This window comes from Mus caroli, unplaced genomic scaffold (genome assembly GCF_978045245.1).
Source record: "Mus caroli unplaced genomic scaffold, Mus_caroli_1 scaffold_3, whole genome shotgun sequence".
NCBI classification, from domain to species: domain Eukaryota; kingdom Metazoa; phylum Chordata; class Mammalia; order Rodentia; family Muridae; genus Mus; species Mus caroli.
The window spans coordinates 98,501,339-98,517,487 of record NW_028227258.1 but is presented as its reverse complement, the minus strand read 5'-3'; the positions used below and the strand labels follow the sequence as shown (position 1 = coordinate 98,517,487).

Genomic DNA, 16,149 nt, shown 5'->3' with positions numbered 1-16,149 from the left:
TACAATACAATACAATACAATACAATACAATACAATACAATACAATACAATACAATAAAACAACAACAGCAACAACAGAACTAGCAATTCATCTAAAAAGCTAAAAAAGAATTATGCCAAAAAAACCCAAGGAAACTAGAAATAAAATCAGAAAGCCTATCTTAAAAGAAAGTGAATTCAGGTGACAGCAGATGCTGGAGAGGATGTAGAGAAAGAGGAACACTCCTTCATTGCTGGTGGGATTGCAAGCTTGTACAACCACTCTGGAAATCAGTCTGGCGGTTCCTCAGAAAATTGGACATAGTACTACCGGAAGATCCAGCAATTTCTCTCTTGGACATATACCCAGAAGATGTTCCAACTGGTAATAAGGACACATGCTCCACTATGTTCATAGCAGCCTTATTTATAATAGCCAGTAGCTGGAAAGAACCCAGATGTCCCTCAACAGAGGAATGAATACAGAAAATGTGGTACATTTAAACAATGGAATACTACTCAGCTATTAAAAACAATGAATTTATGAAATTCTTAGGCAAATGGATGTATCTGGAGGATATCATCCTGAGTGAGGTAACCCAATCACAAAAGATGTGACTTGATATGCACTCACTAAGAAGTGGATATTCCCCAGAAACCTAGAATACCCAAGATACAATTTGCAAAACACAAGAAAATCAAGAAGGAAGACCAACGCGTGAACACTTCATTCCTCCTTAGAATGGGGAAGAAAATACCCATAAGATGAGTTACAAAGACAAAGTTTGGAGCTAAAACAAAAGGATGGACCATTCAGAGACTGTGCCACCTGGAGATCCACCCCATAATCAGCCACCAAATGCAGACACTATTGCATATGCCAGCAAGATTATGCTGAAAGGACCCTGATATAGCTGTCTCTTGTGAGGCTATGCCAGTGCCTGGGAAATACAGAAGTGGATGCTCACAGTCATCTATAGGATGGAATCCAGGGCCCCCAATGGAGGAGCTAGAGAAAGCACCCAAGGAGCTAAAGGGGTCTGCAACCCTATAGGTGGAACAACAATGTGAACTAACCAGTACCCCCAAGAGCTCATGTCTCTAGCTGCATTTGTAGCAGAAGATGGCCTAGTTGGCCATCATTGGGAAGAGAGGCCCCTTGGTCTTGCAAACATTATATGCCCCAGTACAGGGGAAAGCCAGGGCCAAGAAGCGGGAGTGGGTGGGTAGGGGAGCAGGGCGGGGGAAGGGTATAAGGGGCTTTCAGGATAGCATTTGAAATGTAAATGAAGAAAATATCTAATAAAAATTTAAAAAAAAAGAAAGTGAAGACATCAACAGCTGACTTTGGGGAGACCAGTCAGGAAGAGAACCTGAGCACAGTAGATGAGGAACAAGAAGGGGGTGTGCTTCACTGCACAGCATCAACTCTTGTCTCTCACTGGCTTCAGAACTGTAACATCTGAGGAGATGTAACTCTCCTACCACAATCTCTCTGGTCCCTCGTGGGTGGCCTCAGGCGTCGGGCTCTTAAAGCCACCGCAGCTGTGGTGCCAGCCAGCTTTCCTCCTGAGGGAAAGTCTGAACAGCTCATACAGATAGGTGTTTACTTTAAATTATATGTGCCTAATAATTACTGTACAAGAGGTGTTCATCACTGATCATGAACTAGGTAGAATTAATCACTTAAGTGCCAGAGAAGCACAATGAACAAGCAAACCATTTATATGATAGCCTTCATTCAAAGTGCACACAATCATAACCAAACAAAAACTGACGGGAAAGGACTGGCATTTTGAAATTTTGGGTTTTGGAAAAACACTGAGCTGATAAATAGATTTAAATATAGCCTTAAATTCAAAATGCTCGCAAGAATTTTGCTTATTGCTCATGCTTGCTTCAGTGGTGCATAGGCTAAAATTGGAACAATAAAAGACCAGCATGGCCTCTAAGCAAAGATAACATGTAGATTACTGTGAGGCATTTCAAAGTTTGACGGAAACTTTTGCTTACAGCTAACTTTGGGTTAAAAGCACACAAAAACATATTTAAACCTTGTATAGCTTCTATATGATGCTGCTGGTTCCTTCTCATTATATTCAATGAGGATGTACACTGGTTTTGATATATGGGGCCTATAATGAAGAGCCTTTGCATCTAAGAACTTGAGTATACTGTTCACTTTACATCTACAATTTTAATTTATACGAGTACACTGTAGCTGTCTTCAGACACACCAAAAGAGGGCATCTGATGCCTTTACAGATGGTTGTAAGCCACCATGTGGTTCCTGGGAATAGAACTCAGGACCTTTGGAAGAACAGTCAGTGAGTGATCTTAACTACTGAGCCATCTCTCCAGCCCTACTGCTACAATTTTAAATCAACATGTTTAACCCTGCTGGCCAGGCATGATACCCACTTTTATCTCAGCATTCAGGAGGCAGAGGCAGGCAACTCTGTGAGTTCAAGACCAACCTAGTTTAAATGGGTTCCAGGCCATTCAGAGCTACGTAGTGAGACCCTGTCTTTGTGTGTGTGTGTGTGTGTGTGTGTGTGTGTGTGTGTGTGTTTACTCCTATTTAACAATTTTTTTTAAATAACAATTTTTTATTAGGTACTTTCTTCATTTACATTTCAAATGCTATCCTGAAAGTCCCTTATACCCTCCCCACACCCTGCTTCCCAACCCACCCTCTCCCGCTTCCTGGCCCTGGCATTCCCCTGTACTGGGGCATATACTCTTTGCAAGACCAAGGGCTTCTCCTCCCAGTGATAGCCGACTAGGCCATCTTCTGATACATATGCAGCTAGAGACACCAGTTCAGGGGGTACTGGTTAGTTCATATTGCTGTTCCTCCTATAGGGGTACAGACCCCTTCAGTTCCTTGGGTACTTTCTCTAGCTCCTCCATTGGGGGCACTGTGTTCCATCCAATAGATGACTGTGAGCATCCACTTCTGTGTTTGCCAGGCACTGGCATAGCCTCATAAGAGACATCTATATCAGAGTCATGTCAGCAGAACCTTGCTGGCATAAGCAATAGTGTCTGCGTTTGGTGGCTAATTATGGGATGGATCCCTGGGTGGGACTGTCTCTGGATGATCCTTCTTTCCATCTCAGATCCAAACTTTGTCGCTGTAACTCCTTTCATGGGTATTTTGTTCCCCATTCTAAAGAGGAATGAAGTAATCACACTTTGGTCTTCCTTCTTCTTGATTTTCATGTGTTTTGCAAATTGTATCTTGGGTATTCTGAGTTTCTGGGCTAATATCCACTTATCAGCAAATGGATATCATGTGAGTTCTTTTGTGATTGGGTTACCTCACTCAGGATGATAGCCTCGAGACCCATCCATTTGCCTAATAGCTGAGTAGTACTCCATTGTGTAAATGTACTACATTTTCTGTATCCATTCCTCTGTTGAGGGACAACTGGGTTTCTTCCAGCTTCTGGCTATTATAAATAAGGCTGCTATGAACATAGTGGAACATGTGACCTTATTACCAGTTGGAACATCTTCTGGGTATATGCCCAGGAGAGGTATTGCTGGATCCCCCATTAGTGCTATGTTCAACTTCTGAGGAACCGCCAGACTGATTTCCAGAGTGGTTGTACCAGCTTGCAATCCCACCAACAATGGAGAAGTGTTCCTGTTTCTCCACATCCTTGCCAACATCTGTAATCACCTGAATTTTTGATCTTAGCCATTCTGACTGGTGTGAAGTAGAATCTCAGGGTTGTTTTGATTTGCATTTCCCTGGTGATTAAAGATTTAACAGATATCTTTAAGATTTCCACTTCTATGTGTTAAAATATTCCACATCCTGAAAAATAAAGTCTTAATACTTCTAGGTTCAGGAATTTCCCATGAGCATCATTAATCTGCCTGGCAACATCCGAAGCTCTCATTCTCACTATGAGCTTTTCTTTGCAGAGACTTGCTAGACTCAGGACCCATGTGGACTTATTTCACATATAGTGACATACTTGTCCCGCCACTTCTGGCTTCACACATTTTAAAATGTAAGCCACATATACAGTGGCTTTACTCTCTGACAACAGGGGACTGAGGCAGAAGGAGCTCTGCAGATTCTGAACCAGCCTGGGCCACATAGTATGACCCTGTCTCAGCATGTACAGAATGATATGAAAGTAGAAAAGAAGTTAGTTAGGGGCACAAGGTTGTAAGTGTGGGTTGGGGTAAGAGAGGGGAAGATCAACCAATCAAAGTATGTATGAAAATGCCATAATGAAACCTGTATTAATAGATGTTAATTTTAAACTGTAACTATTAAATAAGCTTGGCTAAAGAATTTACTCTAAGCCCATAAGTCATAGGACATAAACATTTTCTGGTTTTCCCTTAATTTCTCTTATTTCTTTTCTCCTTTTTTCTCATTCTATGGAACCAAATACCCCAATACACACCATCTCTAACAGGAGCATCTCCTAAGCAGGACCCCCTTAAGCAGTCACAGAAGGGATCCAGCCTCTGTCTTCCCATCAATATTGGAACACACGGTCCTTGTTATGTCTTTGCCGTTAAAAAAGCAGAACAGCATGTGGATAGGGGGGAAAAAGCCCCAAACATAAAACATTTTTCCTTTTTATGCTTACTATGCGTCTAAATTATTGACCTAATCACATAGAATGAAAAGTCTTTGTAAAACATGGATCATGCATATCATGATCTATCTCCAAATAAATGCCATTTTGTGATTTATCTCTTGGTCATTACTAAGAGTGTAATCTGGCCTTTGCCCAGCAAGGCTCACTTCCAAGTACAACCCAGCTGGAAGCTGCAGAGGACATTCCCGCCCAGCACCTTCCTCAGGGAGTGAGAAGAAGGAGCACTCACACCAACAGATCTCACACACCAACAGAGGGCTGAACTCTGACAGCAGCACTTCCGGGCCTCGTGGGCTTTCAATCTTAAATTCTTCTGAAGCAAAAGAGAGCTCTTGGGGCTTCTGACGGCACTGTTTTTCTCATGTTACTAGGTTTTTATTCTAAACAGCCTCTGTGGTAGGAGAATAAAACACTTCCGTCCTCTCAAAAGGACTTGATCAAGTTCACACCACTGTTCAAGTGTCAGGAATGATAATTCATTGCTCTCAAAAACTGCAGCAGCATAGGATTCGAGGGGATGACACCGGGTACTTAAGTTTATGAAGAATTTTCCCTTGATGAGACATAATGCCTCTCTTTATCAAAGAAAAATAAAACAGTACAGAGCAGGTAATACCAGCTCCCAACAAAATAGTAGATTTTAATGTGCCTAAGTACATCAGTAATTGCCGTGGTTAACAGAAGGCCAAGACAATTGTGAACACGTACCTGAAACATTTGCCTGACTTTTCTGCGGGGCAGATTGACATTTAGTTTATGCATCAGCTGGTGAATCTCTTCAATATTCAATAAGCCATCACCGTTCTTATCAGCCTCCTCAAAGGTCTGCTTCACCCATGTGCAGAAAGGTCAAAGAAAAGTTTTCCTCAGAATCAGAACTACTCACTCGTTGAATGTCACACGGACACTGCTAGCGATGTGGAAACAGAAGGCATGCTTTTGAGGAGACCCTGCAGTGCACAGGCTGTGAAGAAAGCCTGGTGGTGACAACAGGAGAGAGGAGATGGGGGTATGTGTACGTGTGGGTGGTGCATGGGTCACAAAATAAGAGTTTTACTAGACTGCTGAAAGGTTTAATTCAAACACTCTAGTCGACCTAATCCAAATTAAGTGTTAAAACCACCAGTGTTTCACCAGCTCTGTTGAGGACAGCACCCTTGCCGCCCGTAACATCACAAGTATTTCTACGTGACTTCATTCCATCCTTTTTCTCATGTCCTGACCTCAGCTCCACGATGCAGCCAGGCTAACCCAAATGTTCCTACACAAAGGGTTAGAGGTCTTGCACACCTTTGCCGTGTGTATGTGTGTGTGTGTGTGTGTGTGTGTGTGTGTGTGTGTGTTAGAGACAGCTCGAGCAGGAGCAGCCTAGTCTTAATGCTCTACTTCTTGACTCAAAGGTCTCACTGTAATAGAATTTCAAATTCAACAAGTCTAGGCTCTGCCTTCCCCTATGCTCTCTCCCATAGCATGTTTTTGTTTTTATCATCAGAATATCACTGTCTTTTCTTAAAAAACAAAAACAAAAACAAAAACAAAAAACAAAAAATCCTAGACCATGTCATTGAACATCACTATTGCTAGGAAAAAGAGAAAGCTTTCAGTCAGAATAGATAAGAGAATGAAGTCTCAACTCCACACTCTTACAACCTGATCTAGCATCTCTGTTGCCTGCAAATGAGAACTATTTCTAGCCTGCACTCCTTTGTTAGCAGTAGATGTGACAGTGCTCCACCAACAATTACACACTTCTAATCATAGTCACTAAGCTCAGATGTGGGACTCAGAGGTGACAATACAAAGTTGAGTTTATATACAAAGGATTCATACTATGTGTGTGGAGACTTAAATGAGAAAATTAAGTGGATATACTGAAAAAATCCCAGTTAACAGAGAGCATTCTAATATAACATATTTTTAAGGACATGTATACATAGAATATAAAATTGAGCTTCAATGCATAAAGAGTATTGGAAAGAAAAGGAATAAAAGTGATGAAAGAGAAAGAAAGAAAGAAAGAAAGAGAGAGAGAGAGAGAGAGAGAGAGAGAAACTGAAGAGAATCAAAGTCAGAGAAAAGCATGGGTTTAAAAATCAAGAAATGGCAAGGCTGGAGAGAATGTTGAGCAGTTAAGAACACTGGCTGCTTTCCCAACCAACCTGAGTTCAATTCCCAGTATCTACATGGAGGCTCACAACCATCCTAAGACCAGCTCTTGGGGCTCCAATGCCCTCTTCTAGCCTCCATAGGTAATATGCACAGACACACATGCCGGAAAACACCCCCCCCACACACACACACACCCACACAAATAAATAGAATTTACAATTTAAAAGGAAAACAGTAAGTGGAGAACAGAAGTGACTCACAGCAGAAGGCCAGTGGATAATATCTTAGCAAGCAGGCAGCAGTCCTAAAAGAGGTTTTTCTCCTTAGCTCAAACTACCAAACAACTTTCCAGTGATTAAAAAAAAAACACACTTGCATTTTCTATGTGAATTAAATTATGGCTGGGGAAGATTAATGCCTTAAAAAATAAAAATCATATGTGAATGAATGAATGAAGAAATGAACAAATGAATGAACACAAGGAATCCATTAAGTTACACAATGTATACAGGCTAGCTAGTCACTGCAAATGTACAAAGTAACAACAAACAGAAAAGGAAAATCTATATTCTTCCAGAGATACTTTACAGCAAAATCAACACAAAAGCCAAGCTCTTTCCACTGTTTCTGAGAAAGCTCAATCAGCAGCTCACTGCATGTTTTACCTAGAGGCTAAAGGGAGACCAGAGCTAGATGAAAAATATACAAAGAATTCAAAGGATGACCAGTTGCTAGTAAAGTTTATTTTTTCCTGTTTTCTGAACACACAACACACCCATCTTCCCCTGGAGCTCCATCCTTTTCAATTTGGCACTCTTCTGACCACAGCACACTCAGCCACATAACAAAGGAGTGAGTAAATGAATCCAACAATAGCAGTATTTCTATCTTTTTGTTTTCTACAGTGAACTACCAAACTCTTAGGACGAGACAAAGGATAGACAATCCTCAGCACGAGCACTTCCTGAAGATACAAGCTTATTGGGCTGGAGGCTGAGCTTCAAGGCTTCAGACCTATTCATAGCTGGCCTTGACAACTGCTTTAGAGGACAGGGATTGACAAAGCACAAACAGAATGGAGTCAGAACAAGAAATAAACGCCTGATATAGCTATCTCTTCTGAGGCTATGCCAGTGCCTGGCAAATACAGAAGTGGATGCTCGCAGTCATCTATTGGATGGAACACAGAGCCCCCAATGAAGAAGCCAGAGAAAGTACCCAAGGAGCTGAAGGGGTCTGTAACCCTATAGGAGGAATAACAATATGAACTAACCACTGCCCCCTGAGCTCTAGCTGCATGTGTACTAGAGGATGGTCTAATAGGCCATCAATGGGAGGAGAGGTCCTTGGTCTTACAAACAGTATATACCCCAGTATAGGGGAATGCCAGGGCCAGTAAGTGGGAGAGGATGAGTTGGGGAGCAGGGCGGGAGCAGTATAGGGGACTTTCAGAGGAAACTAGATACGGGGATAGCATTTAAAATGTAAATGAAGAAAATATCTAAGAAAGAAAGAAAGAAAGAAAGAAAGAAAGAAAGAAAGGAAGGAAGGAAGGAAGGAAGGAAGGAAGGAAGGAAGGAAGGAAGGAAGGAAGAAAGAAAGAAAGAAAGAAAGAAAGAAAGAAAGAAAGAAAGAAAGAAAGAAAGAAAGAAAGAAAGAAAGAAAGAAGCACTGGTCCTGATTCTACTGATGACACAGCCCCGTTACCTTGGGTCATCAGTGTCACCCTCAGTGCCCCTGTTTCTTCCTCTCCAGCATCAGGAAACACAACCAGATAACCATGAGCTCACTCATAACTTCGACATTCTACGAAAGAAAAACTCATTCTTTCCAGTAAGAGTGCGCATAGAAAAGCAGCTGAAAGGTTCCTGTATAAAGCTGTGCTTTATAACCAAGATATCAGTGCTCAGAAACCCCCCCGGAACTGATGATTCATTACCACACACAATATTACGAAGAACAAGTCATTCTACAAGGGAAAAATCAGAAGGAAAAGGAAATAGATGCTACCGTTGGTGTTTTCTATAACAGAACCAGAGGAGAATGAAATCACATCATATTCTTTCATATCACGGTTTCAGCAGGCAGACTTTCTGTGAAATGGCTGACACTCAACCTTTTGCTCTTTGCAGACAACTCATCTCAGGCACAGCTTCTCCACTCATGGGGCAGCAGCCTGAAGAACAAGTCCCGCAGGAATGCACACAGCTCTGTTCCAGTAACGCTCTGCTTGTGCACAATGAAGCTCAAATTTTAAGTAAAAAAAAAATGCCATCATTCCTTTAACGTTTTCAATCACATCAACTCATTCTTAGCTCATGGTCCTAGACAAACTCAGGAGGTGAGCTGCACTTCCTCTGCATTCTTACAGCACATGTAAGCGATCACCTTCAGGTGACAACTTCCTTCACAGGGTGAGTGGAGAAAGAAACAGGGAATAGGCTGATGGAGTAAATGCTGAGGTTATACACCAGCACCATTATCTCTGCATGGGGTAGGATGCTGAGACTTCAGAGTTCATCTACCCAGAGGAAGCAGGAAGAAAGCTTCCAGTCTTCAGCACTGCAGCAGCAAACAGCCTATTAGGGAAGTGCTCACAGTGTGAGTACATCAATTCGTTTACTCTCTATATTCTCCAGTGATGCTCTCCGTACCCTCCAGTGAGCAGGCTCCAGCATTAGCAGCACTGTCACCCTATACACATAGACTGTGATATGAAAGGGTGGAAGCCACCCAGATCTTCACAATACCTGGCCCACCATGCTGCAAAAATAACTCAGTTCCCACCTTAGGTGGATGGATTTTCTCCTTTAGCCAGTTAAAGATTCATTATAGTTATTTATTCATGAGCGTTTAAGTCCTAGGTGAAGCCTAATCATGAACAGCCTACATTCTTTCTCCTTGATTAATTAAACATATGTCCAATCAAGAATGTCAACCTGGAGCTGGAGATATGAATCAGTGGAGCAAGGTCCTTGCTGTCCACCCTTGATGACCTCACGCCAATCCCTGGCACCCACGTGGCAGGAAAGAAGTAAGTCCTTCATGTAGTCTTCTGACCGTGTATGTGTGTTCACCTTAGTATGAACATGCAGAGTGATGTGTGCACCTCCCACACACACAAATTTTTTCAAAATTGTAATGCCAATATACTGTTGTACGGCATAAAACGTTGTCAATTCTGAAAGATGCTGTCCTGCTCCACCCACTTTTCACTGTTTTTCTTGCTGTCTATTCATTCCTTTACTCTTCCTTGCCGTGCTGACACAAACACCAACTGTCTCTAAGTGTTATAAAATTGCTTTCCTGAGCAGTTGAGGTGTGCTTCCTTCCCAGATGACCTGCTGCCAGAATATGAAATGTCTTAGGCACCCTGCTGACTAATTCAAATATGAATACTTTCAAGCAACAGAAAGCATAAATGCATCAAGTTGAAAGAAAACAGAAAACAAAACAAAACAAAGCAACAACAACAACAACAAAAACACACAGACAAATAGTGCAAAGAGAGGATCCTGCCATCTGTGCCCACCTCTTACCTGTCTACGTCAAGGATTACAACCCTGACCTACAGGGTAAAGGTTCTGAAATACTCAAGGGGGTCCTAATTATCAGAGGGCAAACCGTGGTTTCTGGAATTGTTTCCCTTGTGACTCTTGCTCTTCCTTGTTTCATATAGAACTTTGACATATTAATGTATCCAGGAATCATGTGGTCTAGTGATGAGAAGAGAAGTGACTGTTGACTTAATCCAGCCATCCTCAGGGTCCATTGCTGAGTGTCTCTGATGAAAGCTTCCAAGTCTCCCATCCTATCTGTGTGAGGCTGGGTTTTCTTCCGTTTATTAAGCTAAGTACAAAATGGACATGGAAACTCATGTGCTCTCTTATATCTGACACTGTAAAGACGTGTAAGGTAATGAAGCAGCAGGATCCTTCGAGTTTTTGCTGCTTTGCTTTGAAAAATATAGTCATTCTACATGACGTTAAATGTAGTAGAAATTACTATGACTTTAAACAAATTGACTTTTTGTTAGTGCTCTGATTTAGTTTCTAATTTGACAAATATCAAAATATACACCTCATGTTACCATAGCATCATGGCAGTCTTCAAGCAGGAATGGATCTACAATAGGAATTCTGCCCAATGACAAGAGTTATCTCTGGAGAGGGTTCTACACAGGTTTTTTCCCTTTTGGCCTCTTTCATTTGTAAGATAAAACACTGTTCCCTTGGGCAGGACTGTGGCACTGCCATCTGAAGATGCTATACCTCCTTTGACCGAGAGGTTGCCAGCCAGCTGAGGGACCAAGCCTATAGATTAGGGATGTGGTGCTGAGACACTGATGCCATCACTGAACCACTGAATTAACCCAATCCTGGAACTGCCCATCTTAGATGTGAGAAAGCACATGTTTACCAAGAGTGCCATCAACACAGCCTTTGATGTCTGTACCAGAAAGTGTTCCCACTGTTCAGAAATGTTGCTCACTTGCGTTTTTCTAGTTTCTTGATTCACCAAATGTCAAAGCAACAGATCAAGGCAGAGATGTTTTAACTCATTCAAGAATCCCACTTGCACTCGTCTGCTTGCTGTGCATAGACATGAAAACCTGTGGCTCACCAGCTTTGCCTTCATACTGTTGAAATCTCTTCCTGGGCTGATTGTTCCCTTTATTTCAACAATAGCCTGTGTGTCGATCTATATAATTAATGAGTATGAATTTTCCTCACTTCTGCATATAATGAAGATTATAATGGTTTGTGGTAGGTGGTGATGGTTGTTATTATTGGTGGTGGTGGTGGTAGTAGTGGTATGGTGGTGGTGGTGTGGTGGTGGTTTGAGTGGGGGTAATGGTGATGGATGTGATGATGGTGGTGATGGTGGTGGTGGTAGTAGTGGGTGGTAGTGGTGGTGGTGGTAATGGTAGTTGTGGTGGTGGTGATGGTGGTGGGTGGTGGTGATGGTGATGGATGTGATGATGGTGGTGGTAGTGATGGTGGGTGGTGATGTGTTGGTAGTAGTGATGGCGAGGACAATGACCCCAGAATCTGATATTATCTCTGACAAAGACATAGACACACATATTTTAAGACCATTGAAGGCATGGAGAAGGAAAACAGACATGAACAAGCCAAATACTCTCACTTTACAGGCAGGGCAACTGAGGTCAGAAAAAGCACAGAACATTATCCACTCTACCCAGCAGAAATGCTCCACTCTGGTTTCAGAACGGAAAGTGGAAAGATGGTGAAACAGTATTTTCCAGACGTGACAGGGCCATTGCACACATAAATTCACAATGGCTGTGACTCAGTGCACAAGTCCTGTACAAGATAAAGCCAGACAAAATGCAAGCACAAGTGAGAAGGACCCACAAAGTCCTACCCTGAACTGAAGAGATATTGGCATTGATTCCTATGGGAGGAAAGAGAGTCGAGTTCTTCAGATGTGATCCTGAGAAGTTGCTCATGTACCAGTGGACAGCCCTACGCCAGAGTACTTAGTAGCATCACCAAATGGGCTCAATGGATTTAAAAAAGTATTCATGGTGTTTGGGGGACAAAATAGGAGTAGATAGAAGGAAAGATTTAATCAAAACACATACTTATGTGTGAAATTTTCAAACAGTAAATATACAAAATATAGTGTTTACATTTAAAAAGAAAGTAGGGGGTGGATCACATAAAGACTCTCATTCCTCAATCACTATATAGAGGGTAATAAGTCTACTAAGAAGAAAATCCTCCGTAGTGTTAACTATTTGGTGACCATGCTGTAAGTTCAAAAGGAGAAAAAAGCTGAGAGGTGCTTGATGTCAATGACACAATTAGAACACAAAAAGCATTTGTTAAATTAACCAAATTTATGTCATGTCAGGATTTCTATACATCCAAATTAGTGTTCCACTATAAAAATGCAACCATATCATATAGGGACTTCTCTGACTAGAGAGCTACATTCAATTTCTTCAAAATTCTGCTCCTGACTTCACACATATTTATGTCTCCACGGTTTTATTTTTGCATGCCCTCAGAATGACAGCAAAAGGATAGAGGACAATTCAAGAGACAGAAAATCAGACAGAAAGGAGACATGCTTCAGACCTCACAATTATGAGGAAAAGCAAAGTGCTTTTCAATTATCACTTTGTGGACATACACACATGCATAAGCACACACATACACACACACACACACACACTTGGGCACGCACAAGCAACTCAAGCATGAAGTTCTAAAAAGGATATTGGTCATGGGTTCTCTGCCTCTTGGCAAGGGAGTCTTCATCACTGATGCCAGCCATCAGATACTTGAGGCCCGTGATCCAGGTGCGCGCCTCCTCTGGGTTGGAGGTAATGAGGTCCAGGGACTCCATGTGGTTGCCATGGTAGATGGTGAAGCAGCAGCTGGGGTCAAAGTTCCCCTCAGCCTGTCTGTGGAATATTTCAGACTGCCTGCCCTCGGTGACTTTGTAGATGGAGTCAATAAGTACTGTAAGGGAAGTGAAATATACAGTTATATGGCAGGTAAAGACATTTATTGGTAAGAATTAAGAAACATGAAATGTAGAATTATTTGAAACATTTTAAAGAAGAAATAAATCATTGCCTGAAGGTAGTGCTTTTTAAGACCCAATGTGCAAAACTGGCCTCAAAAGAAATTTCCCAATAATTTACCTTTTGGGGCATTCGTGATCATGTCTTCCCAGGGCAATCATTTTTATAAGCATGCTGGGATTTATAGAAAAGAAACAGAAGTGCCTCTCAGGGCAAGAAGACTGGAAAGTAGCTAATAAATATTATAAATTCATTTACATATTCATGCAGGGAATTATGCACAAAACTTAGAATTGAATGTTGTTTTGCAAAATGTTTAAGATGGTTAGAAAATAAATAGGAAGTAGATTAATGTGACTCACAGGGGAAATATTGGGACAGCTCGGCTTAGAAAAGAGGGAAGGAACAGAATGGCTCCCAGGAGGAAGGGGTGGGATAGACAGAAACACTGGGCCCACTGCAAGGATGTTGGCCAAAAATGCTCAGGAGACAGAAGTGTGGGAGATGAAGCTGAGGAGATAGATAAACGCTAGGTCTCAGAGAGCCTGGTATAACAGGCAGAGAATCACGCTATTCAGGAAGCCTGGAAGAAAGACACTTAAGGATTACACCAGAGAAGTACTATTTATTATCCACTTTGCATGTATATTTTAAAGAAAGAATCCAAAATGTTCCATATGCTACTAACTGCCCTCTACCCTACTCCTCATTCTGCCTCAAGGTCCGGGTCCCAGTTGTACTTTGGTATCAAGTCACTCTCTGCATGACTCACTGGGAAATCAGCTGATGTTCAGTCCCAGGAAAAGTCCTGGCAGATCTAAGATATTGGGAGGAGGAGAAAGAAGAGGAGGAAGAAGAGGAAGAGGAGGAGGAGGAGGAGGGGGAAGAGGAGAAGGAGGAAGAGGAAAAGGAGAAGGAGGAGGAGGAGGAGAAGGAGGAGGAGGAGAAAGGAGGGGAAGGAAGATGGGTCCATATCTACTTCTACATTGTTATTGTGAGGCTCAGAGCAGCTGAGCTTATGTTTCTATGGATTGCAATGTCAGCACCAGGGACAGAGCTGAAAGCAATGCAGGGAACACAATCAGAAACAAACTGTCCCATGTTTAGTCTTGAGTTTTCTTGTTAAAGAGGATAATATACTTATTTATAATGTAAGATTATACTTTAAATAAAGTTTTCTGTTTCTGATGAAGACAGAAGAGCCTAGTAAAAATGAAGGTGGGTTAGAAGGCTCTGTGACAGGCTACCAGAAAAGCAGAGAAATTCCCAACCAATGTCATTAACACGAAACAGGAAGGAATGAGCTGAGAGCTATTATAGGGGATTCAACATGAACTTGGTGATAAATCCATGTGTGCCAGCATGCTTGATTAAGAGATACCCAGATACAAGCCACAACACCATTGCTGATAGTATGTCTCAAAGAGTACGACAGAAATTGGTATTTGAACAAATGGCCAGAATAAGTAAGAGTCACAGTCACCCAATGGGAATGGGTATCATCCAATCAGGAACAGCTCAGACAGAACAAAAAGTCAGAAAGGTCAATTTTCTCCCTCCTGGAGCTTGTATACTCATCTCCTTCTGCCCAAGGATATCAAAACTCTGTGGTCCTGAGCCCTTGAACTATGAGATTTGAATGTAAAGAATTGAGGGAGCTCAGGCCTTTAGCCTAGAACTGAGGTCACGTGGTGTTCTCCCATGGCTGCAGGCTGTACCATGACACTGATGTCTGTCGTTCTGCACATACACCATGACATTGCCTAAGCTCTATAAACATGGGAGTCACTTCCCCTAATGAATCTCATTTGCCTACGTCTAGCCAAGTAGCTCTCCAGCTACTAGCTCTACTTCTCCAGAATAATCCCAGTAATACAGGTAGTACAGATGGGAGAAAGAAACTTCAACCACTTAAAGATTGTTGTCAATTAATGAATCTGTTGATTGCTCAGAGAACAGCAATAGCTTTTACGTCCATTTGGATTTATAATATCCTCTACATTTTACAGGAAAAAGTCTCAAGCTGTGAAACCTGATATCCCAATTAAAAATAAAACGCGATGTATCTCCAACACAGCGGAAATATTAGCATTTTAGCGTTCATGGGCAAAAAAGCCTTCGTGGATTTCCTTTCCCCAAAGACTCATTGCCATTTATTGTTTCATAATCAGCTGACTCCAAAACTTGCAAAAGTATGACAGTTCCGCATCTATGAAGCTTCCGCGAAGCCTGCTCAGCACTTCCTATGTATTTCCATGCAAAACTATTTCGTCAATCAAAGCAAAGAATTCAAAGGTTGATTTTACTTTTTGCCTTCTCACTCTTCCGAGAGGGTCGCCATCGGAGGCGGGTCCGGTGCTCATCCAGGTAAAAGAGGCGAACGAGCCCTTTGGTGCCACGCTTCAGTTTGATCATCTGTGTCCCGGACTGCATTACACTCATGCATCTTTCAACTGCAAGAGATCAGAGCACATTGAGCTGTAACTGCACACATGGCGAGTAAGGGCATGCTAGCATGCAGAGCTTATACTCAAAAGAACTACTGATTCATTCCAAGACCCCAAGGATCAGACGGCACATTTGGCAGAGGTAAGTAACCTGAATAAAAAAGACTTATTAAGGAATAGATTTGTCAAACTTATGCCAGTAAACATCTTTATAATAAAAGTAAATTTTTTGGTGTTTGGGGGCACACAAGTCTCTCACTCTAGCCTAGGTTGTCCTGGAACTCCTTGTGTAGCTCACTGTGACCTTAAACTTACAGCAAGCCTCTTGCTTCAGTCTCCTGAGTGCTAAGATTACACAGATGAGCCATCACAGTAGGCTTGGATGATAATTATGGTTGTTGCCAGCATTTTCAGGGCAAGGGCA

The 16,149-nt window shown here is 41.9% G+C and overlaps 1 protein-coding gene and 1 non-coding gene across 7 annotated transcripts in view; one reads left to right on the top strand and one right to left on the bottom strand.

Moving 5' to 3' along the window:
- Positions 1 to 16,149, bottom strand: part of Plch1 (phospholipase C eta 1) — a 209,478-nt gene that overhangs the window by 71,296 nt on the left and 122,033 nt on the right. For all 6 annotated transcript variants that reach the window (XM_085835856.1, XM_085835852.1, XM_085835853.1 and 3 more), the window contains 3 exons: positions 15,585 to 15,731; positions 12,970 to 13,213; positions 5,319 to 5,448 (listed from right to left, as the gene is read on the bottom strand). In XM_085835856.1, coding sequence (XP_085691982.1) covers positions 5,319 to 5,448; positions 12,970 to 13,213; positions 15,585 to 15,731 — 521 coding nt within the window. The remainder of the gene's footprint in view (positions 1 to 5,318; positions 5,449 to 12,969; positions 13,214 to 15,584; positions 15,732 to 16,149) is intronic.
- On the top strand, positions 1,872 to 1,974 carry LOC147005628 (U6 spliceosomal RNA). The gene has a single exon (XR_015046803.1). It is a non-coding gene; the product is annotated as a U6 spliceosomal RNA (small nuclear RNA).